The 26,853-nt window shown below is 36.5% G+C and overlaps 2 protein-coding genes and 1 non-coding gene across 3 annotated transcripts; all 3 read left to right on the top strand.

Moving 5' to 3' along the window:
- The first annotated feature begins 756 nt into the window (after positions 1 to 756).
- LOC110864996 (protein IWS1 homolog 1) lies at positions 757 to 4,193 on the top strand. The gene is made up of 11 exons (XM_022114172.1): positions 757 to 937; positions 1,061 to 1,565; positions 2,121 to 2,240; positions 2,349 to 2,569; positions 2,652 to 2,781; positions 2,855 to 2,917; positions 3,009 to 3,086; positions 3,219 to 3,310; positions 3,384 to 3,449; positions 3,534 to 3,684; positions 3,781 to 4,193. Exons 1-11 carry the CDS (start codon positions 918 to 920, stop codon positions 3,877 to 3,879), a joined length of 1,545 nt encoding a protein of 514 aa, XP_021969864.1. The 5' UTR covers positions 757 to 917; the 3' UTR covers positions 3,880 to 4,193.
- A 576-nt stretch (positions 4,194 to 4,769) lies between these two features.
- LOC118480010 lies at positions 4,770 to 4,872 on the top strand. The gene has a single exon (XR_004861651.1). It is a non-coding gene; the product is annotated as a U6 spliceosomal RNA (small nuclear RNA).
- A 7,210-nt stretch (positions 4,873 to 12,082) lies between these two features.
- On the top strand, positions 12,083 to 19,716 carry LOC110864995 (cyclin-T1-3). Its single transcript, XM_022114169.2, has 7 exons — positions 12,083 to 12,270; positions 15,533 to 15,848; positions 17,258 to 17,339; positions 17,645 to 17,779; positions 17,864 to 18,039; positions 18,126 to 18,277; positions 18,767 to 19,716. The coding sequence occupies exons 2-7, from the start codon at positions 15,619 to 15,621 to the stop codon at positions 19,525 to 19,527; spliced, it is 1,536 nt and encodes a 511-aa protein (XP_021969861.1). The 5' UTR covers positions 12,083 to 12,270; positions 15,533 to 15,618; the 3' UTR covers positions 19,528 to 19,716.
- The last annotated feature ends 7,137 nt before the right edge of the window (positions 19,717 to 26,853 follow it).

Genomic DNA, 26,853 nt, shown 5'->3' with positions numbered 1-26,853 from the left:
TCACGGTTTGAAGTAAAAGTATAAAACGTCAAAACCGGACCGTAAACACCCGTAAAACATACTTAGAGCATTCACATCCATCTCACTATATTTTCACCCTAAATTACACTAAAAAACACTACATTTTCTCTCTCCTTTTCAATTAAATAATATTTTTTTATACCTTTATTATTACTTTTTCTCTCTCCTTCACTCACAACCAATTTCAAAATATATTAAAAAATTATAGGGGGGAACAGTGTTCTCTCAAATATATAGATGAAAAGTAATATTTTCTCTCTCCTCCACTCACAACCATTTTTTATACTCTTCATAATTTAAAAACACTACACACATAATATGATTTCTTGGAATGTGAATGCTCTAAGGCTATAGGGTGTGGGGGTCATGGTTGGGACATGATTTACCACTTAGGAACATGAATAGAAGGCCACACCACCCCTTGATTGATCCACCATGGTTTGCATGGATTAAACCATGGCAACTATGGTACTCCTTTCCATTTTTTAACAAATCATTTCCTTTTTTCTCTTTAGACAAAGATAAACAAAAATAGATATTTGGTCATGACCACACCCTTAGGATAGTGGCGTTGGATGGTGGATTAGAGGTAGGTTACATGGCACTAACATGGAGGGTCATGATGGTCATAGGGGTCATGACCACACCCTATAGCCTAAATAGCCTAACTACTTTACAGGGCCTCATGTTTAGGCTCACAAGTCAATAACAGTCCCTCATGTTTCTAATTTACCCACAAAAACCCCTTTCCACCATTGCATGATGTAATCGTCCTCCAATTCTCATCTTCACCCCTTTCCCCAATTCATTCACTACTCAACTCTCGATTCAATCCATTCCAAGTCACTCTATAAATCGAACACCTTCATCCACAATCTCAAAACTCCCCTCACACGATGGGTTACGAAAACGATCCGTAAGTTCCAATCCTCTATAACAATCTAGGGTTTCTTATTTTTAAATTCAGTTAGGGTTTCTTATTTCGCAATCCCCTAACCCTAATTCTATTCCGTTTGCATCCTGTTTGTTAATATTTCAGGTATCGAGATGAAGACGGAGAGCCGTTGATGGATTACGACGACGGATTTCAATCCGATCACGACGATAACAACAACAACAACAACAATCAACATGAACAATTTCTCGATGATGACGTGGATGATTGGCAAAGTACGCCGGTGTTCAACGAGTCGGATTCGAAGACGAAGCGGAAAAGGTTGATAAAGAAGAGTACGGCGGAGGAGACGGTGCCGGATTTTGGGATGGATGATGACGTGGAGGATGACGTGGCGGCGTTTGTTGTTAGGGATGATGATGAGGATGGTGGTGGTGGGAAGAGGAAGAAGAGTTTTGGTGATGGTGGGAGTGGGAGTGGGAAGAAGAGGGAGAAGAAGTTTAGTAGTTCGAAGTTTTCGGATAAGGGAAGGGGGGATAAAGGGGGGAGTAAGTCGTCTAAGGGGAATGGGAAACGGAGTGGGCGGTCCGGTGGACATGATGCTGAGGTGAAGGAGATGTGGGATACGATTGCTGGTGGCGATTCGGAGGTATATTTTGGTTTTAAGTTAGTTTGGGATGTTCTTTTTATAAGTTATGATATTGTGAAGTTTGCTATTATGAGATAAATAATAATCTAACAAGTATTGTTTGATCATTAGGTTAATCTCTCTGCTCATGGTAACTTGTGATATTATGTCTGCATCGAGCGATATTTGAACATTGAAATGGTTTTAAGAATGTGTTTGTTCTTATGTGAGTTAGTGAATGTGGCAGGAGAGGATCTTTCTTGTATTAGGAATTTAGGAGAGGGTTTGTATTGAATGCTGGCTTTTTAGAAATATAGACTTTTATATCCTGGTTGCATTTTTTACGATCGCTTAGTTTTCAGCTGGTTATGATATGGAAGGCTTTGATTGACCATGTGGTATAGTTTTTTGTTAAACGTTTGTGAAACCGACAAGAATGTTTGAATGTTTGTATCTTAGTTCTTACGGATTTTACATGGTGTAGGCATGTTGTTTACTGTTGTTAAGAACTGAAGGATGAAAAGTTGTTGTGGATAAAATTGTGATTTTTTATGGGACTTTGCTTGACTGGTGCAGGATGACAAAGAGGGTCCTAGGATGGTAGATGATGACAACTTCATAGATGATACAGGCGTTGATCCATCAGATCGTTATGGAAGTGACCATGGTGGTTATTCACCCAGTCATGCTCCTCAGGTAAAAAAAAATTCCACATATGTATCTGCACTTTTGAATGTTATTTGAGGATTCTGAGTTGCATGTTTGTTACTATTTTTTTTTACTGTAAATGTTTTTACGACGCAGGCTGAGGAGGGTGAAGAAGATGATGAAATAAAGGACCTTTTCAAGATGGGTAAGAAAAAGAAGAAATCTGAGAAAAGTGCTGCAGAGATTGCACTACTTGTTGAAAACGTCATGGCTGAACTTGAAGTTGTAGCAGAAGAAGATGCAGAGCTAAATAGAAAATCACTACCAGCTATTAATAAACTCAGGAAGCTGCCTCTTTTAACTGAAGTATTATCCAAGTAAGGATATATGAAAAAGTCCCACATCTGCTTCATATAACATATTACCTTATTTCGTCTGTCTTCAAATATCTCGATGCAGGAAACAACTTCAGCTAGAGTTCCTGGATCATGGAGTTCTAACACTTTTGAAAAATTGGCTTGAGCCTCTTCCTGATGGAAGCTTGCCCAATATAAACATTCGAGCAGCAATTTTAAAGATCCTAACCGAGGTATAAAACATGAGGGTTACATTATATGCTTTTGTGTTTGTATAATTATTTATTTGCTGTTTTCCTCTTGCAGTTCCCAATTGATTTAGATCAATATGATAGGAGAGAACAATTGAAGAAGAGTGGACTAGGAAAGGTTAGTCCTTTTTCTAACTTGTTTGAACGAACTATCCCTTTTCTTTTGGTAGCAGGACTAACGATACTTGGTTATCATCGTCTTTTATCAGGTCATTATGTTCTTGTCAAAGTCTGATGAAGAGACCACATCCAATAGAAAGCTTGCTAAAGATTTGGTTGACAAATGGGTAAGTTCAATGTTCAATATTTCTGTATGGCCTCTAGCAACCGATTGCACTTCAGATGATACATTGTAATTTGTTACTTATGGCATGCCCTTGTATACCTTGATTGACATTAACATTTCACATGCAATGCAGAGTCGACCAATATTTAACAAGAGCACGCGATTTGAGGACATGCGGAACTATGAGGATGAAAGAGCCCCCATTCGTCGGCCATCAATGAAAAAGTACATTCCGATTTTACATTCAATTGCATAAAATACTGTAACAATGAACATTAAGTTTATTTTCTTGTTACAGACCTATGCATAGAGCTTCAGGGATGCAGTCTAGAGATGATGACCTGGATTTGGCTGATAACTCTCAGTAAGTTAACTCCATTGCTGGATATATAACAATCACTTCATGTACGCACTTGTTTTCTGTTTGTTGATTTGGAGGTTGCTGCAGGGAACCAAAGTCTGGAAGCTCATCTTCTAGACTAACATCAAGGCCTGAAGCAATGCCGCTAGATTTTGTGGTGCGCCCCCAATCGAAAATCGACCCAGATGAAATTAGAGCCCGAGCCAAACAAGTTGTGCATGATCAGCGTCGGCTCAAGGTATGCGCTTTTTTTCTTCACATCATTACCAATTGCAATGAATAGATGGAAAGGCATAAGCATGATGAAATGGGTTAAATTCTCATGTGATGACAGATGAACAAGAGGTTGCAACAATTAAAGGCACCTAAAAAGAAGCAGCTTCAAGCCACTAAGCTCAGTGTGGAGGGTCGAGGTATGGTCAAGTACTTGTAGAGCAAGCTCGAGGAGCCCGGGGGTTTCAAAGTTGAACCAGATCAATTTATGGGTCCAGTCAGCAGTTCATCTTTTAGATGTTTGAGGTTTAATCGGGCCTGTCTAGTTGTTGCTATGAACATGACGGAAACACTCGTCTCTTGCTGGGGTTGCTCGATGGTTTATATATTGCTGTCGATCTTTGTTCTTTTTAATATGACTGGATATATCACTACTTTCCGGTGGAAGTCATCAGAATGATGTTCTAATTCTGTATTATGATAAAATTGCAATATTTCGTTATGTTTTCAAGTTGTGTATGTTATACTTATGCATTTAACCCCTTGCCATAAACGAAATTTAAGGTTTTTTCATAGTCTTTTATATGAATCAAAATTAAGGTTTATACTGGATTAACGATACACAAATTTTACAAAATAGAAGTATGCCTTGTCCTAACGTAATATAGTTAGTTTGTTTGGTTTTATTTATATATAATCAACTGATATACGTTTTGTTTTCATTATACTTGAAAAAGTTCCTAACCCCATTTTGGTATATAAACTTCGAACTTTTTTAAAGTACATATATTCATATGTTTGTGCAATATCAGTTACTAAGACGTATTTTAGCTATGTGAATGCTATGATGCTAAAATAGTATATTTGCTTATGTGGTCCATGTGGATGTTATTGAGACCATTTGGTAATATGCCGCATTGCCGCTTCATCAAATTTTGACAAAAAAAAAAAGTAATCGATTTATACGTTTAGAGTGCCGCTTCATCAAATTTTGTTCCTCGTATTTTAGATAAGTTTAAGAACCTGAATATAACAACAAATATGCTTAATATTGCAAATATGACAAACAATTAGCTCTTTTTTTTTGTCAGTGCTATAAATAAGTGATATGTCCCTTCGGAGACATCAGATAAAACTAGAACAATATAAAGAAGATTACCATAACCCTTGCGTAAGGATGACATACATGAATTGAGAAGTTGTCCAAATAAAAAATTGATATACGATTTCATTATGCATGAAAAGGTTCATAGCCTAATTTTTGACACGCAAAGTTCCTAACTCGATTTTGGTGTTTAAATATTTCGAACTTTTTGGAATGCACATATATTCCTATATTTGTGAAATTAAGGATACACATATTATACATATGTGAAAGCTATGTAGATGATGATTTTGCTTATGTGAATGCTATAGAGGCTATCTAGTATTAACTTATAAGTTTTTTTATTGTTTCATCTACAAATTTATACCGTCATATATAATATAATAAATTATCAAATAGTGTATTTTGCACATTTGAAGTGCCACTTGATCAAATTTTATCCCACACATTTTAGACATCTCTAAAGACTTTAATATAGCAAAATGTGTTAAAATTAATGAATAAATTTAAAAGATACATTACATATACATTAGTTTATTTGAAGAATTACATTGGTAATATGCCTATTACTTAAACTAATTTTTTTAAATTATAACTTGGTTATTTCATGTTAGCTTCAGTCCCTTTTGAATTGATGCCTATTACTTAACCTTTTTTTTTTTAAATTATAACTTGGTTATTGCTTGTTAGCTTTAGTCCCTTTTGAATTGATTCTATTTGTTTGTTTCTAGTTCTACCACAAGATTTTTCATTTAGTCCGAAAAGCCAAGCCACTACTGCTGTTGTTGCTAAATCAGTTGATGGAGTGCAACGTTACTGAGTCATTCTACCTGCTTTAAGAGCCTTTGGCAATTAGCAAAGCAAGACCGTAACCAGATCTCAAAAGGCGAGAGGCTCTCATACAGACGTGTGATGAAAAGGAGGGTTGAGAGAGTCTTGTTGCATGATCCACCTAAGCAGTTAAGCTAATAAATGTTGCATAGGACAAGAGAGTGGGAGGCCGGCCTGAGTTGAGGTGCACACCCATTTATGAACATATACTAAAGGCTAAAGAGAGAAGTCTATGAAGAACTAACAAATCCAATTTCTTTGATTTCTTCATACCATCCTGTTATCGATCACTGGTGGGATGATGATGAGTATATAAACCAATAAGAAGAAATGTTAAGATAAATTGAATATCGATGGGGATTAGGGTGCATTGCCGATGTAGAAAACAAAACAACAATGTAAATAAATTACTCGAATTATTTTTATAGTTAAAAAATCTGTGTGTTGCTTTCCACATGAATCTATCCTATCTAATAAATGAGGATTTTAGGTTGCCACATGGCACCCTTAACTTTCTAGCTTTTTGGAGGGAATGAATTTTAGAGTTTATAGAGTTATTTAAAATTTCAAACAATTATATAAGCTAAATAAATAACTAAATTATATCCTATCACTCCTATTAAGTTGCTATTTTCACGTTCATGCATAATCAAAATCACTTTCATCTTCATAGAAGAATCATCCGGATTAATAGCATAGATTCAGTTTGAAATTGATTTTATTGTGTTCTCCCCCAGCCCTTCATTTTTTTTTCAAGTTTCAACACCTAAATGTTGTGTGTTCATCTAATCATTCATTACAACGAATTATGTATTTATGTTGGATAATGACCATGTTTCTTTTTTATTTCCGATTTCTAATGGTCTCTAAATAAGGATATAAGTTGTATTAAAAAAAATGTAACAATATTCGTGTACTTTGTTGTAGTTTACTCTTGCTATATTATTGGCTCTATTATTGAATGAAGCTCGAAGCCTTCTCCAATTCTTTATTCCCAAATTCAAGTAAACGAATTGCTTTTGAGAACTGCCCGGGTTGTAAAGTGGAACGTAAAAAACATACCCAAACTGGACTACCCGTCATGTCTATATGGGTTGTGGTGAAATGTGTTGGTGAGTATATTTCTTATTTTATTATTAATTAATTCGTATTTCATCCTTTAGTTATTATAAACGACAACTAGAACAACACCACTAACACACTATGTTGAGCTATGTCATACGACTTGTATGGTCATACGGGTGTCATGTAGAATGTATGAGCTGATGTCATCGATTTTATACGGTTGTTTATGCTTGTGAATGTTCGTTCATTTAAATCGTTTATGTTGGTATATTTAAGTTCATATTTTATGTTCACTAATGTTTGTTAGTTTAAGTTTTATTAAGTTTGTTCGTTTACGTTCATTTATATAGTCATTCAATTTTTTAGACCATTAAAATTTGTCTTTAATTGTCATTAGAAAAAAAAAAGAGTAAATTACAAGTTTTGTCCTTTATATTTACACAATTTTACAGACGATGTTCTTTAGCGCAAAACTTTGCAAGTTTTGTGCTTTATGTTTCAAAATCTTAATCAATAGCCCACTCTTATATGACCTTTGCCAAAAAAAAAAAGAAAAAAAAACATATTAAAAAATTACAAATTATACCAAGTTTTAAACATTCAACCTATGTTACAACTTTATGATTTTTTTTTCATTTTTATTGTTCAATCCGTCCGTGTAATACACGGGTTACTAACCTAGTAGTTATATAAATGATCATTTGCTAAAGTCGTATCAAATCTTTGGCCCTAGTTTTCGCGAAATTACAAGTCTAGTCCTTATTATTTGCCGATTTGTAGCACATTTGTTTTCCATTATCTTATGTTAAAATATTTGTTAAATTGGAATGAAGATACCATTTACCCTTTATCTAAAGATAAATAAAATAAAAAATCACAACTTCATCACCTTTCTCCGGTGTACCTTCTTCAACCTTGTCTCCTATAAGGGAAATGAAACCCTCACCCCTCCAATTATGTAAAGACACGTGTCCTAAACTCTAAACGTGTGAAAGATTGAGTTTGAAGGACTAAAGTTGAGAAACGGTGAAAATATGTATGCGAAGGGACTAAAAGTGTCAACATGCCAAACTTGTGTCTCTGAATGACCACACACAAAGAATATATTCTTAAACGAGTGATTAATTGGATATAAGAAGTTGTTTATGAAAATAATCGAAAGATTATAAACTACAAGGGTTAAACGTGTCAACATGTTAATTCTTACCTCTGAGTGACCTTTTAACGAACCCGAGGCTTCGAAATATTCAAATATGCTCTCAAGAATAAGTGATATAAATTTCACGTGGTTTCGAGATCGTTAAGCAAGTTTTCAAGACTTTGGGTTAAAAGTGCCAATAATAAGAAACTTGTGTTTATGGAGATCTTTTAACGAAACCGGGCCTAACGGAGTTTGGTTATACTCCCTTGAACCACTACAAACTAACTACAAGGGCCTTATATGCCAAAAATGAAGGTGTATAAAGTTTATAAGAACCAGAGACTGAAACTGTCAAAGTTAAAACATGTTTCACCTGAACAGAAGGTCGTCGTGGCCCGCGTAGACTCCTTCTGAGTCTTACGCGGCCCGCGTAAAAGTGCCCAGCGCAAAAAAATCATGCCAACTGCAAGTTTCAGCTCCAAACCGACTTTAACTCTTTCCAATCGATACTAGGGGCTGTTTAACAGACTTGTAATACTACTAGGACACCTGGGGTGATCTTAAAGCTTCCAAAAACACCTCCTTGGATCTCCTTGCATGCTATCCAAGTATACAAAGACTCCTAAGTCTAATTGTTCAAGTGCTTATTTGGTTGCAACAACTCTAATACTCACTTCTGGAGATAGCCAGCCTTAGAAGAGGATCAAGAAGTGTAGAAAAGATAGCTAGGACCTTATGTAAGTGTTTTAGTCCTTGCTTAGTTCAGTTTATTAGCTTAAAAACCGAAAAGTCAAAGATATCGTAAATAGACTTTGACTTTCGGTTTAATCACAAATGGTCTAGCCACTGACCGAAATAAAAGTGGTTATGTGACCATATTAAGGTAGGTGGTTAACTCTTAAAAGGGCACCTCCTAATTATTTCTTTTGAGTAGTTAATTGTCGGGTCAAACTAATAAGTCAAAAAGTCAAACTGGACAGAAACTTTACTAATGATTTAAACTAATAAAACAAAGATTATAAATTATATTTTAGCCTTCTAATAACTTGGTAATTAATATTAGAACATGCTTAAACATGTCTAACCCAACAATTATCAGTCTAAGGTCGGTTCATAACCGAAAGTCGCAAAAGCTTGACTTTTGCTTTGACTTTTAGTTCTGAACCGATTGAGCTTAATTCTTCCAAGTTTTAAGCTTCCATTAGGACCACATTATATAGTAGTACAACCCCCTGGAGTTATATTGCTTGGTCCTTAGTAGTTTGAATTATATGCTCTTGTTTGTTATTATGCTTATAAATGCCATAATTGCCCTTTTGACATATAATTAAGATTATTAGAAATGTGAGAGGACAAAAATCTTTGCTACTGATATATAAGCTTGTCCCGAAAATTTGACATCAGTTCTTGGTCTCAAACAGAAGTTCTGCTCGATATCGTAAATAGAAGCTTTTTATTAATTAAATTGCGATATCTTGCATAAGGCATGTTTAAACTTGGATTTTGAACCAAAACTCATTACCTACTGTTAAGATATTATTTTTAAGGATTTTTAGGATTTTTGGTCAGATTATAATATGATTAAATCATAAAGTTCTTGTGTAATTCGGTAAATGACGATAATACCCTTTTCATGCATAAAATGAGATTAACAAATGATTTGAATGCCAAACCTTTTCCTACTGATTTCATACATTAGATAAATTATTTTGAGCATTTAAAACTGATCAAAATCTCAGATTTTACATAAACATCTTAATTATCGTCAATTAGCGACTTTTACGCTAATTAGGTGCATAGTATGGTTTAAAACCATATTTAACACCTAAGACTTGTTACCTACTGAATTTTTAAATAAATTTTAATATTATTACAGTAAGTATAAGTCATGAACTCAGACTTCCAAAAATGTCCTTAAAAGCATATGTGAAATGACCAAATTACCCTTTCGGGGCATAGTTTGGCCATAAATGGTAAACCTCACATATGTATGATATCTTACTGATGTAATGTGATAAAATAAATATTTTTACTGGTTACCAAAGACCAGAACCTCAGTTTATTATAAAATCTCTTTTATAATCATTAAAATGACCAAAATGCCCCTACGGGACTTAAATTGGTTTTAAATACTTTTTGGGCATATATGTTAACATCCTACTGATGTATTAACATATCCTAAGCATAATAACATTTGTGACCTGTATATAATTCATTTGGTTACCTGTTATGCAATTATGTGTTCGGATCGATTTATGTAACTAGTTTACATAAAAAAAAACCGAAACGGGTTTAACCTTATCATTAAATCTTCAAATTCCAAAATGTGTTTAGTTTACCCATATTATACAAGTCTTCGTACTTGTTGGGTCTAAATTACATTCTATTCCGGTCATCGCTTAATCTAGCGTATCATATCGCTTTAGATACTTTAAGCTAGCCGGTCTAAGTCTACGACTTAAATAAGACCGTTAGCATTCCGAATTGGTTATATATTACCATCACTCCAGACTAGAGCCACCCGGTAAAAGCTACCTGCATTTAGATAGATTGGATACGACTGAGTTATTTTGTTGTGAATCAAGTATTAGCTCAGGCAAATACTCTTAACTTATTTTCCCTTATACGGGTTTGGGATGCGGTATTATAATAATACCGCTTGGTCGGGTATGAAATCATTTAATCGGATTGTGATTAATAAATTTACATAACCCGTTTTAATCTATCTTGTTTGATAACATAAACATTGGGGGTTAATACGACCGTGTCCTGGATATCCTCGGCTCATTTCATTTGAAAATAGCCACGACATATGCACGGGGTGTAGGCATACACCTGACAGATGCAAATGCTAATTAACCCACACGTTGGGAATAACTCCTTTGTGGGTTCTATAAGTGGTGAGTCGGTTAATCATGACCGGCTTCCAAACCGTCCCCAATAGTATGACAAACATGTAAATCTGTATACAAGATTATCTTAAATAATTGTCCCAAGTTATAAATGGTTTGTGCCATGTGCACTTAAATCAATTTTCATAAACTCTTTTCAAAAGAGTCAGTTAATTGTATTTACCAGTGAAAACTGACGTATTTTCAAAAGACTAAGTGGCAGGTACTACTCGTAATAGGCTGGGAGTTGCTCGGTGTCGAAAAAGAGGATTTTGCAAATCCTTAAAGATGTCATAAAGTCTGCTAAACTTCATTTTATGCATTATGTAAAGATCCACCTGTGGATTTGATATTACAGGCTCGTCTATAATAAATACTTTGATATTTTCAGACATTTGAGTTTGTAATAATATTTTATATTCCAAGACTTCCGCTGTGCTATTCTGTGTATGTTTGACCATGATGATATCAACTACGTCACGATACTCCCCACCGGACCCACTGGTAATATGTGGAAATATCGGGGTGTGACATTAGTCCCTGTGGTTTGGACCATTTTGTCGGTTTAGTCTAAATGTTTCATTTTTCGTATGTGGGTCTAAAAATGTTTCACCGTTGCCATTTTAATCCACTGGGTCAACTTCAACCATTTTTCTGTTAACGAGAAGGGTAATTCGATCATTTCATATGTAATTCTATTAACTAGAAGGGTAATTCGGTCATATAAATTGGCATTCTCGTTAACAGAAAAAATGGATGAAGTTAATCCAGTGGACTAAATGACAACGGTAAAACCTTTTTGAATCTATAGACGAAAAATGAAATATTTAGACCAAGCTGTCAAAATAGCCCAAACCACATAGATTAAAATGACATTTAACTCATAAGAAAATAAACAAGTATCTTTCATCTAGCTAGACATATTTAACCCGATACCAACCTAACCCGTTATAATATAATAAAGAGTTAAATGTCATTTTAGTCCATGTGGTTTGGGTCCTTTTGGCAGTTTAGTCCAAATTTTTCATTTTTCACCTATGGGTCCAAAAAGGTTCACCGTTGTCATTTTAGTCCACTGGGTTAACTTTATTCATTTTTCTATTAACGAGAAGGACAATTCAGTCATTTTATATATAATTCTGTTAATTAGAAGGGCAATTCAGCTATAAAAAATGATTGAATTGCTCTTCTTACTAATATAAAAAATGAATGAAGTTAACTTAGTGGATTAAAATGACAACGGTGAAACCTTTTTAGATCTACAGATAAAAAAATAAAACATATGAACTAAACTGTTAAAATGACCCAAACAGAGACTAAAATCACATTTAACTTTATAATAAAAGCATAAAATCACATAAGAAACCAAAAATATCATTAGCACCGACCTACATCCATCCACAATGTTCTTTTGTTTCTTTGTAAAAACAAAAAATAAAAAAGAAATCTCCAAGTAAGTCTTACTTGAAAACACGATTTCACTCTCTCTCATCGTCTCTAGAACATACGAACGCAAACAACAACGTTAAACGCTAATCAACACCGCAATCTTGCTCGGAGTTCCTCTACTAAACGCCGGTAATATGTCTTCATACTCGCTTTATCTCTTCCCTTTTGCTTTTATTATTCCTGCCTGCCCTGTTATTATGCCGTAAAAATAATATCTTTTCCTTAATTAGCACGGTTACGATTAGGGCACATGAAAATCGATTAATTTATGTGATCTTGATTATTAATTTCAATGTCATGACTCATAATATGATGAATTTTATGTTACGAAGCTGATTAATTTCTTTCTTACTTGAAAACGTTAATTTTGCACTCGAATTAGAGAATTAGGGTTTGGTTCCCGGTTGCTATTTTGAGTTAAGTGATAGGAAAATAAGTAGGGATTATAGGGTTTGAATGAATTATTTGTAAATGGATGATAGCTATAGTTCTTTATTGAGGTCAATCTGGAAGAGATTAGGCTGATTGAGCATCAGACATAATCATTAGTGTAGGTTGGTTTTTTGAAATGTTAAAGTACGTATCGGTTTTCAACCGTTGAAGTTTAGAGTTGCATTATAGGTGATTATGGTTATATATATAATATATTTTTATTCTGCTTTACATTAGTAGTTTGAAGTAACATAATTGTGAGAGAATTTGGGGCTTCACCCCGATTAACGTTTTTTCATAGAGGTTGAATCTGGGCAACTCCTCAATGGCCCTTAGATCGCCTCAGGCCCATCACATGAGAGGTAAAGAAATAAATCTCACATGAGTGATGAGAGGCCTGTTTAGATGGTGGTCCAACGTAAGTGATCCAGCAGCGCACAAGGTCAGTCAGGTTCTTTCTTGGTGGTGCCCGGATTGAATTCAGGTCACTTTTTAAGTCTTCCATAAACTGAATTAATTGGTACATGCTGGAGGCGATTTACTTTTGTTATGAAGCTGAATTTGATTATCTTGTTATTAGTAAAAATGAATCATATGCAATCTGTATGTTGTGATTAGTCATTATTTCAAGAGGGGGAGTGAGAGGCTATCTTGTGATTTCCCTGGTCGTACGATTTTGTTGTTATTTTGCATATGAAATGGTTGTCATCTGTTTAGTGATTTGCAAAAGAGACTTGGATGCATATATATAATGGTTCTCTTCAAAACTACGTAATAAAGCGAGAACTCACGAGAACCAATCTAAATCATTTACTTATTATGAAATATGTGTCAATGTAAAATATTAAATGATTTCTCGATTCGTTAAATAAATATCATCCACTCGCTTATCTTTTGGTCACTTGTAAGCTGTAACAACTAACAAGTTTTCTACATATGTGTAGATCGGAGCTTTATAGTGAACCTACACATATGCATATGCTTATAATATACCATAGTTATTAAAAACCCTTGCTTCATGAGCCTAGGTGCATTTTCCAGGCGAGGCCCATTGATTGCGGTTCTAGTTCCTAGGCGCCCGCTTCAACTCTCCAGACACACTAAATACCAAAATATTCTTTTTCTTTTATAATTTAATGCAAAAATATTGATATTCTTCACAATATAAGCTTCCACGATGCCGATTGAAGCAACTTTTATCCAGATTTTTGATCCAGTTTAGAACTTTAGTCTTTAGAACTTTCAAGTTTTGGAATTGCATTTGAATCTTCACTATTTCAGAACTTTTGGTACTAATTAGATGATATCAAACGTTATATAATAGCTTTTGTTTATTTTATTTGAAGAATAGTATTATTCTAACACATGATATATTTTCTTATTTTTTTTCATTTAAGTGCGCTTTTTTTCCAGGCACTCGCTTTTTTGCGTCTTGCATCTAGGCCCCAGGCGAGGCCTATGCGCCTTGAGTGCGCCTAGCGCTTTTAATAACTTTGTAATATACGAATATACATAGTTTTACACATATCAATTCACGTAGCAATACTCCCTTTCTATGCAGTTAACTCGGCCGATATATCGGTGCTATATCACCGGTATATCGGTTATCGGACCTAGCCCAGAATATCGGTTTCGTATCTCGGTCAAATATCGGTCAACGATAATATCGGCGGTCAACACCGATATATCGCCGATATTTTGTGAAAACCATATCAGTTGTCTCGCCGATATCTCGTCTGGGCCCAATTCCGACCGTATAGCGACCTCCGGCGGCTGAAAACAGAAGAAGAAACATACCTGTTGGCACTTATCGACCACATATCGACCGTATAGCGACCTCCGGCGGCCAATTCCGACGCCTCTGCCGGAATTTCTGCTGGAAACCGGTGGCGGCTGAGAACAGAAGAAGGAGAAGTAGCGGCTGCTGCTGATGATGATGCGTGTGTTATTTTAGGGTTAAATAAGTTTTAAGTATTTCAGTATTTAACCCCTCTATCTTTCTATAGTTTATAATTAGTCCTGTAAACTTGTATTTTTTTTACATAAAAGCATATTGTTAGTTTGTGTATATAAATATTTAACCCCTCTATCTTCACTAGTTTACATTTAGTCCTTAAACTTACAAATCTATGCATAAAAAGTATAAACTTAACATTATATATATAAATTTATATAGGTTCTATATGTATATATATATTTATGCACTATATTAGAAGTTACCGATATCTCACCGATATATCACCGCGATAAACGATATCTCAAATATCGGTCCTTGACCGATAACCGATATTTTTCCGCATTAACTGCTTAGCTCCCTTTATGTATGTGTATATATATGTATGTGTGTGGTAAGAAGACAAAGATAAGAGTTGTGGTTTCTTTCTTGTGGCAATGCTTACAAAGTCCATTGGCCTTTTGGTTTTATTCGTGGTCTGTAGATCCTCTTGACCATGAGCAGGCTTGACTTCATAAATTCTACTTTTGACTTTTTGAGTCAGAAATGCATTGTTTCTTGTGTTGCAACTTGCAAGCATAGATAGGTTGCAAGCAGGGTGTTCCTCATGGCTGATCTTACAGCTATGCAGTTAATATAGGTGACATATCTGTGATATGTTGGTGATATATTGGTGATCAGATTCCATGTAAAATATCGGTGTCAACTATCGGTACCGATGTTATCAGCCAAATTGATCGATATATTATCGATTTTCCCGATATCAGTAATGCTAAATTATACCCTAAACTTGGATGATGAATCTAGCATTCTAAAAATATAGAAATTTTCCCTAAACACTAATATGCAACGTAAGAGTAATCTGTATTTGTATTTGCTTGCACCATTGTCCATTGCCACACTAATGCTAAATTATACCCTAAACTTGGGAGAATCTTTATTTAAAAAAATGTATTTTGTATCTCTTTTTGCCTACTCAAATTTGTTAGTACACATACAATGCAGGTAGTACATGCTAGTTCAAAGCATTTTGTGAAGTAGGGGAACTCTATCTTCATTCTTTGAAGTTTTGTAGAGTGCAGAAACCGCCAATGACTGCTTTGTTGTCAAGTGATCCAATGCATTTTGGAATGCATGAAGGGGGTCCATATAGGCATTCTGATGATAAATTGGAAGAACATGGTGGTCGGTGGTATTTTTCACGCAAAGAAATTGAAGAAAATTCACCATCTAGACCAGATGGCATTGATTTAAAGAAGGAAACTTATCTACGCAAATCTTATTGCACATTTTTGCAAGATCTCGGTATGAGGCTCAAAGTGTACGTTTCTTTATTCCTTGTTTCCCCCCTCAAGTTATGATTATTATTCTTGTTACTTTCTTATATGTATGAAACTTGGATGTGTAGCTGAAAATAACAATGCATATCATCTGTTTTATGATGTGTTTAACCAATAAAAAACGCAATAGGGTTTAAGTTTAAGCTTTAGCATTGAATTTTTTGATGCGACACAACTAGATTTAAATCATCTTTAGAGATTGCATTTGATTGGACTACGTATGTTTTCTTTTTTTATAAAACGTTGATTTGGTAAAAATTATGTGATGTGAAGAGAACATCTTCTTTGTAGTTTTGGTTATAATTTATAAAGGCATTTGTGGTTCTATCTGTTTATACCATTTCTCTATTTTTTTGGGATGTATGCACATTTTATTTCTCGTCGTAGTGTACAATTAACACATGGACCCCAAAGAATGAAAATAAATGGTTGGTTGTGCTTTGGTCATTTGTTTTATACTTTTCTATAGCGATAAGAGTGTCTGTTAAGAAGATTGGATTCCTACACATATTGAAGTTCTTTTATATAGCTTGGTTTTGAAAAGGCAAGCCTGAGGCACATGGTGAGCTGGAAAACCTCTTAGTGGCTTGAGGCAGCGCCTCATGTACGTCTGGGTCAAAATCGGTAAAAAATAGGGTATGTAGGAGGCTTCTATATAAAAGCAACCAAAGGATGCCGAATGAAGAAATTATGAAGAGGTTTACTTGATAAAAAGGATGATTTGTATAACCGAATGAGAGAGACGAGACGCAACTTCCGGCTGTAAATAAAACTTATTTGGTTGTACGTGCCTTGGGTACGTGATGTCGTGATGCACGTGCTTTCTGCGTCGGCTCTTGGGATATAACCGCCTCGAATTGTTTCACGCTTTTTTGAACCAACTAACCAAGTTATATAGTATACTTTTATCACTCTTTTTTACGACCCTATTGCCTTTTATTTTTTTAACTTGTTTGATATAAGAGTTTGTACTTTGTAGCTGTCAGATAATTTAGGTTAGTTAGAAGTAAGTATTATTGATATAAGAGTTTATTAAGGAATAAGGACTAGGGAGGGCGGATTAAAAAAAAGAAAAATTGGGAGGCTTGGAGTAGAAGATGGACTCAGATAATTTACGTTAGAGCAAGTATTATTGAGAAACCGGAAAGTTTAAGTTAACACTTAGATTAACAATAACACCATATATTAAAGAGCCTTAGCATCCTGATATTCTGTCACTAACTGCAGTGAAAGAGGCCGGTGTGTGAATAGAATATAGGTGGCAAATGTTCTTGATGTTCAATTTATATTAGTAATCTATATAAACTTGTGCTTCTTTACTGAAAATGGTTGGTCTACATTTTGGTTTGATATGTAATACATGGTTTTTGTTGGAAATTTTGTTATCCAGGCCCCAGGTAACCATTGCTACAGCTATAATCTTTTGCCACCGGTTTTTTCTCCGTCAGTCACTTGCAAAAAATGACCGGAGGGTGAGTTGTGCTTCATTTAACTTTGTATATATATATTTTTTTGCATTTACGTTATTGAATGCAGTTGGTTTTGTCTTGTGTGTTTAAAAGTAAAGAAAACAATCATGCTAACCAAAAGTTAGTTTAACATTCAATCATTGACAAGACTGGAATATAACCTTCGAATAATAAATATAATATAATATAATATAATATAATTGTCTCTGCTGTGAAATTGAAATTGATAATATAATTGTCAAATGGCATGCTATTTTGGGATAATATATTAATCATCGACGAACAGTCTTAACATGTTTGAATTGCAGACAATTGCAACTGTCTGCATGTTTCTTGCAGGCAAGGTTGAAGAAACTCCTCGCCCTTTAAAAGACGTTATCCTTGTTTCCTATGAAATTAATAACAAAAAGGATCCCGATGCTATACAAAGAATCAAACAGAAGGTATCATCAGTTCTACTAAAAGTCACTTGTTACTTAGGTCCTCAAAGTTTGTACGTATTTATATGTATATGTTTTGTGTTGCAGGAGGTGTATGAACAACAAAAGGAATTAATATTACTCGGGGAGCGAGTTGTTCTTGCAACTCTCGGTTTTGACTTTAACGTGCATCATCCATATAAACCACTAGTAGAAGCAATAAAGAAGTTCAAAGTTGCTCAAAATGCCCTTGCTCAAGTTGCTTGGAATTTTGTCAACGATGGGTACGCTGCTGTATTTCTTAATTTGTGGTTTCTCTATGTAAATGCCAGCCTGTCGTACCATTTTGACATGCAAAAGAGGCATGCAGGCTTCGGACATCTCTCTGCTTGCAATTTAAACCCCACCACATCGCCGCCGGTGCTATTTTCCTTGCCGCCAAGTTCCTCAAAGTTAAACTGCCGTCAGACGGTGAAAAAGTTTGGTGGCAGGAGTTCGATGTTACCCCACGCCAATTAGAGGGTCTGTCTTAATTTTTTTCGAGTAAAATGCCATTTTTGTCTCCGAGGTTTGGCCGGTTTTGCGACTTTTGTCCAAAGGTTTTGTTTTTCCGCATCTGGATCCAAAAAGTTTGAAATCTTGCCATTTTCATCCGGCTCATCAACTCTGTCCATTTTTCTCCGTTAAGTCAGCGGTGTTTCCATCTTTTTGTTAACCTAAAGGACAATTCGGTCTTTACATAAAGTGAAAAAGACCAAATTGCCCTTTAAGTTAGCAAAAAAGACATAAATACCCCTAACTAAACAGAGAAAAATCGATGGAGTTAACAAGCCGGATAAAAATGGCAAGATTTCAAACCTTTTAGACCCAGATGCGAAAAAACAAACCTTTAGACGAAAGTCGCAAAACTAACCAAACCTCAGGGACGAAAATGGCATTTTACTCTTTTTTTTTTCCCTATGATTTGTTTGTATCATATTCTTAGGTAATAAATATATTTTCATTTTGCAGAGGTCAGTAATCAAATGTTAGAACTGTACGAGCAAAACAGAGTGGCACCTTCTCAAACTAGCGAAGTTGTCGACAGCAGTACAGGTGGCGGGGCTACTCAAAAGGGGCCCACCAGATCTCATACAGCCGACGAAGATGGCCCAAACAACAGTAATTCCAGGCCCGGTACCTCATCAAGGCCTCCTCCTGATCAATCGGGCCAGAACGTAAAAGGAGACGTTGAAGTGAATGAAAGTCAACAACAACATTACGGCCCGGAAGAGGGTAACGGACCTGAAGGACATTATGAGGAAACACGAGAAAGAAGGGAACCCGTAGAATTAGCAAAGGAGAAATACCAGGGAAAGTCACCTCAAGATGCTTTTAAAAAACTTGACAAAGATAAAGTTAAAGCGGCCCTTGAGAAAAGAAGGAAGGCCCGTGTAGGTGATGTGACCCGAAAAACAGATGTCATGGATGAAGATGATTTAATTGAGAGAGAATTAGAAGATGGTATAGAGTTGGCTGCTGAATCAGAGAAAAGCAAACAAGATAGAAAACATCATTGGTCAAAATCGTCAAGTCAGATGGATAATGATCTGGAAGACGGTCAATACCAGTCTTCGGTTAAGGGGCAGCCGTCGCGCAGTCAAGATTTTGAGCCTGTGGAAGAAGGGGAAGTGGGAATGATGGATGATGAGTATAGGTCAAGGTCACCTAAGTCTAGTAACAGGAAAAGGAAGGGTGGTGGGACCCCACCTGATAAACGGAGGAGAAACTAGAACGCAGCGATCTCATTTGTTGTTGAATGTCTCTATATAACTGGATGGTTCATGCTGCTAAGAGAATATGTGGTTAATCAATGTACTTGTTTAAACTAAATTTTGTTTTATTAAGGTTTTTCTGGTCATGAAATATTCAGACAGAGCATTTGATCAATGGCTTCTCTAAGGTACAACATTGACCAACCATGTTTATATCTTCATACATATTTTGTTCCTGCTTGTTTGTCGTCCCATGCCCATCTTCAACAACTTGGTGCAGAGGTGCTTATATTTTCAAGCTAATAATAACATTTTGTTACTGATGCACATTTCTTGCAACTAATGCTTGAATTTTGCTGCTGATCCAAACACAAAATTTGCAACTGATGAAGAAAGCTTTTTAAGGAGGCAAATCACCGCTGCGAATCAGAATCCAAATCTGATTCAACTCTAATCTGAATAAATATAAATGAATGAGTTGAAAACTATATGTTAGCTGGATGGTCATATTCAATCCCTGAAGAGCTCGTTTTTTCAAAATTTTTAACATATGACGATCATAGCCCAAGTAGAAATCGAATATAGTTATTGACCATCAATATCCAAGAGAGAACACAAGGCGATTTGAGGTTAACGAGGACACTGACTCGAAATTGAATAGCAAACAAATGAGTCCTGACACAGTGGAAGATGTGAAATTGAACCTAGTGATAAAAAAATTGAGAAATATGTAGTAGTAAACTATTAACAATAATTATAATGAGTAAATGTGAGCTTAATGATCTGTAAATTGTATGTAACTAAACCATTTTATAACACTCCCCGTCATACATATTAATCCTCGTAATATACTAGTAACATCATACTTCAAGATGATATTAAATTGGTAATTTCGAGACCTAGAAAAATAAAATGATAATAATATTGTCTCATTAAGAACCTTACTAAGAAAACTTAGTGGGAAAAAATAGTCAAGGGAAAAAGAGTGTGGTGTGTATAAGCTCCCCACTCAATTCAACATGAGTTAACTGCCATTTTCGTCCCTGTGGTTTGGTCACTTTGGCCATTTCAGTCCATTTTTCAAAAATGCGCCATTTTCCTCCCCGATGTTCTGGAAAGGTGCCATTTCAGTCCAAAAATCATAACCCAGTTAAGTCGGTTTGTAAATAAGGACTGATTGTGTAAATTTGTAACATAAAGGACCATTTAAGTAAAATGTATAAATATTAATATAATTATAAAATATATAATATATATATATAATGTATACATATATATATATACAGATCAGACGAGAGAGGGAAAGGGTGAACCGGAGCCGGAACCGAAGCTCCGGTGGTCACCACCGCCGCCGCCGGAACCACCACCATCAACGTCATCATCGTCATCATCTGTTATCATCATCATCGACCTTCATCATCATCATCGCGATCTTCATCATCATCATCAGACCTGCATTCTCACCTTACCTGCATACTCACCACCGCCGCCGCCGCCTGCAACTCACCGGACCTTCATCATCGACCTTCATCATCATCATCGCGATCTTCATCTTCATCATCATCAGACCTTCATCACCACTGCCGCCGCCTGCAACTCACCGGAAAAACGACACCCCCACCGTCGCCGGTTCTCTCTCCCGCCTCCTTCTCTCTCTCTCTCTCGTCGTTATCTCTCTCTCTCTCTCCGACTTTCTCCCTCTCTCGTCTGATGACGATGATGACGTTGATGGTGGTGGTTCCGGCGGCGGCGGTGGTGACCACTGGAGCTCCGGTTCCGGCTCCGGTTCACCCTCTCCCTCTCTCGTCTGATCTGTATATATATATGTATACATTATATATATATATATATATATTATATTTTATAATTATATTAATATTTATACATTTTACTTAAATGGTCCTTTATTGTTACAAATTTACACAATCAGTCCTTATTAACAAACCGACTTAACTGGGTTATGATTTTTGGACTTAAATGGCACCTTTCCAGAACGTCGGGGAGGAAAATGGCGCATTTTTGAAAAATGGACTGAAATGGCCAAAGTGACCAAACCACAGGGACGAAAATGACAGTTAACTCATTCAACATATATATTTCAATCTATGGAATACAATCTTCTATGATAACTTCTTGACTTGATCTGTGATGTAGTCTTCTTTAACTTGAACTAAACCATGATGCATTGTCTTTGTAGGCTGTAGTTAGGCTTCTAAATAAAACCTAGATACATTTCCAACTGAAAAACTAAACCTAAGTTAGAGATGCCAACCCAGATACATTTCCAGATATAATATAGATGAGTTAAGATCCGATACAAACCTTATGTTATCTAAAAACAATAAGATCATCCGTAGTGGGGCACTATTTTGGCGTGAATTGCCTCAAAAACGCCCGCGCACCGCCCCCGGGGCCGTTTTTCTTCAAAAGTTGGGTTGGGGCGTGCTAAATTAAACGTCGGATGAAGATTTTGTTGGCCAATCACAGGTAACCTTTTTGTTTGGCCAATACCTTTTTTTATGGTTTTTTTTATTTAATTCTTTACACCCTTTTTAACATAATGCCCCCACAATGCCCACATCCCACTACAACCATTTTAGAAAAACGCCCCATAATGCCCCATTGCTGACTGGACCGCCATATAGCGGATAATTCCCAAGGGTCTTCCTTTACCATGACCTATGGTCTAAGAACAAATTTTGATTATTGATAGATTGAAGGGCAGAGCCGTTCCAACATTTTTGGAGGCCCTAACCAAACTACAGAGGTGAGGCCCTTTGAATGGGTATAAAGAAAATATCGGTTCTGTTTTTTTCCTTCTAAATCTCAGTCGCAAGCACAATATCAAAAGTCAAAGATTCAAAGTATCAATTAGGAACTTAGGGAGAACAGTGATTAAGTGAATCGCAATATATAGAGATCACTATAAAAAATAGCCGTTAAACAACCTAGATTATCCTTGCGACACCATTAATTTCACTTCTAATTTTTCCTCAATCGACAACACAATTGAGCAAAATGGGCAAGTGCGATGTTACAGTTAGTGAAAATAAAGATGGCGACCTAAATTAAATACGAATTGCAAATTGGTTGGAGTTGGAATTAAGCTCTTTTATTTAAAAATCGGTTATTTATTTGGGTTCAATGCATAATACACATGCTATATAAAGACTTTTAAAATATTTAAAGGCCCTATTTTTTGGAGGCCCTAGGCCGTTGCCTAGATTTAGAAGCCTACAGGGACGGCTCTGTTGAAGGGCTAAGATTGATTAGATGAAATTAACAATAAATATATTATATAACAAGATCTATGGATATTTTTTTTAAACTCAAATAACTTTTATATACTTCATTATTTAAAAAAAATGATACGATAAAATCAAGTATTTTTTTATCTTTAATATGAGTATAATATTGTTATACTTTTTTTATTTATAAAAGTGACTTTTAAAAAAGTTACAAAAAAGTGTTTTATAATTGTGCTAGTTATGTAGTTGAAATGTGCTAGTATGAAAAATATATTGTGTTGAGTTTAAATCTATACGTATGTTCACATTTGTTTTGTAATTTTTATGTGTTGCTATTTTTTTTCCTTTTGTGTTATTATTGGGAGACTATTTAAAAATAAACTTGTTTTCTACTAGTTATGTGATAGCATGTGTTGTTTACAAAATTAAAACAAAAATATGAAATTATGCTAGTATGTAACAATATCTATTGTTTACAAATTTCAAGTTAAGCTTATTTGCTCAAAACTTCATTTTGACGCAAACCCATTTATATCGTCACTCAACCTGACCAATCACATGTTCTAGACTCACCACTATTGTTAAAACCAACATTAACCACTTTTTTTTTTGAACGGCAAAATCGCTTTATATATAAATATAAAGAGCCAGCAAGCAGCTGAAAACAAACGGACAATACAAAAAACAAAAACGAAAACAGAAACGAAACCGGAACACTGATTACATCAAGTCAACGGTGTCAAAAGATCTCCACCTCTCCCAGTTTGACGGCCGAAGCTTCGATCTATTTTTGAGCCAAAGAAACGTATCTTCTTTAATTAGATCCGTGACCACCGAGACCGGGGTAAATTTGCCTTCAAACGCCATGTTGTTTCTGGCGATCCATAGCCTCCAAACAGTGCCGATAACGATCATATACACGATTTTTTTCCACCTTGCACCCCCGGGGCATTGCTTTACGAACTCAACGAAATCTTTCAGGCTAGTTATATTCATCGGAAAAGAAATCCGAACCCATGTCAAAATATTCCACCAAACACATTGGGACCACAGGCAACCAACGAAAATATGATCTGTATCTTCTTCCGAAATACCGCATCTAGGACACAGGGTATCGGATAAATTAATACCTCTATGCACCAAGGCCTTTTTCGCCGCAATTTTATCGATTAAGGCCCTCCAAAGCAGATGATTAGCTTTCGGGGGAGCCCAGCTATTCCAACTAAAAACTTCGTCGATTGGCTCGTCCGCTAGCAAGCCGTCTTCAATCTCTTGCCGCACCGCTTTGACGGAAAACGACCCGAACGGGTCGTTATGCCATATCCACCGCTGACCCACTTTTATGAGCTTCTCTTTTAGAGGTATCCCAGCTTTGGCTAAAGTCGCCTCCACCGAGGATATATCCTTCCAGATTCCAGGGACTGTTTTTTTCAGCGGAATAAAAGGAGGATCAGAACCTGCTGAACGTCCGCTGTGAATAGCCCGAACCACTTCAGCCCATAGTTGATGAGGGTTTTCTTTGAAGCGCCACCACCACTTGGACAACATCGCGAGATTGAAACCCGAAATTCCCCCCAGACCCATGCCACCCTTCTTTTTAGCCTTCAAAAGGAATTTCCAGCGAAGCCATCTAAGCTTGTGTCCCGAAGTGGACTTACCCCACACAAAATCCCTCCTTATCTTCTCAAGCCTGTTGATGATGCACTTGGGGGCGGCGAAGAGGGACAAATAATAAGTCGGGAGGCTGCCAAGGACCGACTTAGCTAACGTCAAACGACCGGAAAAGGAGAGAAATTTCGCTTTCCATCTGGACAGTTTGGTAGTGAATTTATCAAGAATCGGCTTCCAGAACGTCGCCCTTTTCATATTAGCACCGATAGGGATACCTAAATATATGAAAGGAAACGAGCCGACCTCGCATTTGATCAAACTCGCCATCCGGGCCACTTCGTTATCACTGACTCCAACCCCATATAATTTGCTTTTAGCGCGGTTAATTTTGAGACCTGAAACCAAATTAAGCCACCTCAGAATGCGATTTAAAACGAGTATATTTTGATCCGACCATTCCCCGATGAAAATAACGTCGTCGGCGTAACATAGATGGGAGATATGTGGGCCGTTGTTGGGGAGATTGCACCCACGAAACAAGCCCAAATTGCACACTCTTTTCATTATCATACTGACGATTTCCATTGCAATGATGAATAGAAAAAGGGATAGGGGATCCCCTTGTCTAAGCCCGCGCTTGAAATTAAACTCCTTGGTTGGCGATCCATTAATTAAGACCGAGCCCCTCCCTGACGTAAGACAACCTTTGATCCAATCAACCCACTTCTCCGGAAACGACATGTTCTCCATCATCCGAAACAAAAATTTCCAATTAAGAGAGTCGTAGGCTTTTTCGAAGTCAACTTTTAATAGTGGGATAAGATTTATAATAGTGGGATAAGTGGTTAATCAGCCCATGCATTATAGCCTAGTGGCATTTTAATAGTGGGATAAGATTTATAACCATTAGGTCATGAATTTGATTCCCACAAAAGGGGTTTTCTCAAATTTATTGGGTTTCCTCCTGAATTGGTGTATAGACATTATTGCCTAGTGGAGATAGATATGATCGGGTGGTTTCACTAGTGGCACGATGATACTCTAATGGTCCGTCAGTGATCCAAATTTACCGTTCAAAAATAAAAAGTTATAATCAATATGAATAAACTGTTAAATAATCGTTTCACTAGTGGCACGATGATACTCTAATGGTCCGTCAGTGATCCAAATTTACCGTTCAAAAATAAAAAGTTATAATCAATATGAATAAACTGTTAAATAATCGTTTCACTAGTGGCACGATGATACTCTAATGGTCCGTCACTGATCCAAATTTACCGTTCAAAAATAAAAAGTTATAATCAATATGAATAAACTGTTAAATAATCTTGTTAAATAGATATAGAGCTCTATGACTAAAATGGCATTTAACTCATATAATACAGTCTTTACCGTGACAACCATCCCCACCACAACCAATACCGGTTACCACCTCTACCACCGTCACCTACCTATCCGCCACCCACCTCCACCACCGTCACCTACCTATCCGCCACCCACCTCTACCACCGTCACCTACACCACTATTGCACCCACCACCTAAACCTGCAACCACCAACAACTAACCACCGCAAACCATCGTCATCTCCGACCACACACCACCGTTATCCACCATCGTCACCATAACCACTCCACCGTCTGACACTCAATCACTACACTACCATCCACCACCTAACCTGTGACACACCACCATCACACCCACCAACATCGATTCATCGCCGCCGCCTCCAATCTAAACGGCCGACGGACCTTGCTCAATGATCACCCACAACAACCCCTCAAACTCCTGCTGAAGATTCACTATTAGATCACCATTAAACCCTTGAATCTTCAACATATATACACCTGCAATATCAGATTGGAAGGTTTGTTTGGCAAAGAGAGAAAAAGAGACAGAATGAGGGAGTAAGGGTATCCCCTTCCCAAAAAATTCTTCAAATTTCTTGATGCAGCCTGCCAATCAACGTGATTCTCCATCATCTCTCACCACTACCGTCATTCCAATCACTGGATCTATTGCAAACATATACCACGACCGTCGGTGGAGTGACGGGGTGGTGGTGGTCAGGGCCGGCCCTGAGAATTCGTGTACCCTGTTCGAGCTCGAAAAAATGTGCCCTTAGGGCTCACTAAAGGTCTAAACCTAATGCCAAAGGGGTTAATAACTAATCTAAACCATAAGAATAGTTTTATAAGGGGGCCTATGTTGGTGTTTGTATGGGTGTATCCTATTAAAAAGAATATTTTACATATACATATCGGGTTTTTTCATAAAAAAACGTGCCCCTCGAAATATCGGGCCCTGGCCGGTGGTCCTGCCCGCCCACCCCCAGGGCCGGCCATGGTGGTGGTGTGTGGTAGAGTGACGGGGTAGTGGTAGTGTAACCCGTGGTGCAACTAGGTGGCAGAGGTGGTGGTAACCAGCGGTGGTTGTGGGTGGTGACTGGTGGTTGTAGAGAGAAGAAGATAGTGTGGTGGAGGTGAT

The sequence above is a fragment of the Helianthus annuus genome, chromosome 6 (genome assembly GCF_002127325.2).
Source record: "Helianthus annuus cultivar XRQ/B chromosome 6, HanXRQr2.0-SUNRISE, whole genome shotgun sequence".
In the NCBI taxonomy this organism is placed as follows: domain Eukaryota; kingdom Viridiplantae; phylum Streptophyta; class Magnoliopsida; order Asterales; family Asteraceae; genus Helianthus; species Helianthus annuus.
This window is presented reverse-complemented; position numbering and strand designations above follow the sequence as displayed.

Coding starts and splice junctions, on each gene's coding strand:
- LOC110864996 (XM_022114172.1), top strand. CDS start 918: ATGGGTTACGAAAACGATCC. Junction 938..1,060: donor ATGGGTTACGAAAACGATCC/GTAAGTTCCAAT, acceptor TTAATATTTCAG/GTATCGAGATGAAGACGGAG. Junction 3,087..3,218: donor AAGATTTGGTTGACAAATGG/GTAAGTTCAATG, acceptor CATGCAATGCAG/AGTCGACCAATATTTAACAA.
- LOC110864995 (XM_022114169.2), top strand. CDS start 15,619: ATGACTGCTTTGTTGTCAAGTGATCCAATGCATTTTGGAATGCATGAA. Junction 17,340..17,644: donor TTGCAAAAAATGACCGGAGG/GTGAGTTGTGCT, acceptor TTTGAATTGCAG/ACAATTGCAACTGTCTGCAT. Junction 18,278..18,766: donor TACCCCACGCCAATTAGAGG/GTCTGTCTTAAT, acceptor TTCATTTTGCAG/AGGTCAGTAATCAAATGTTA.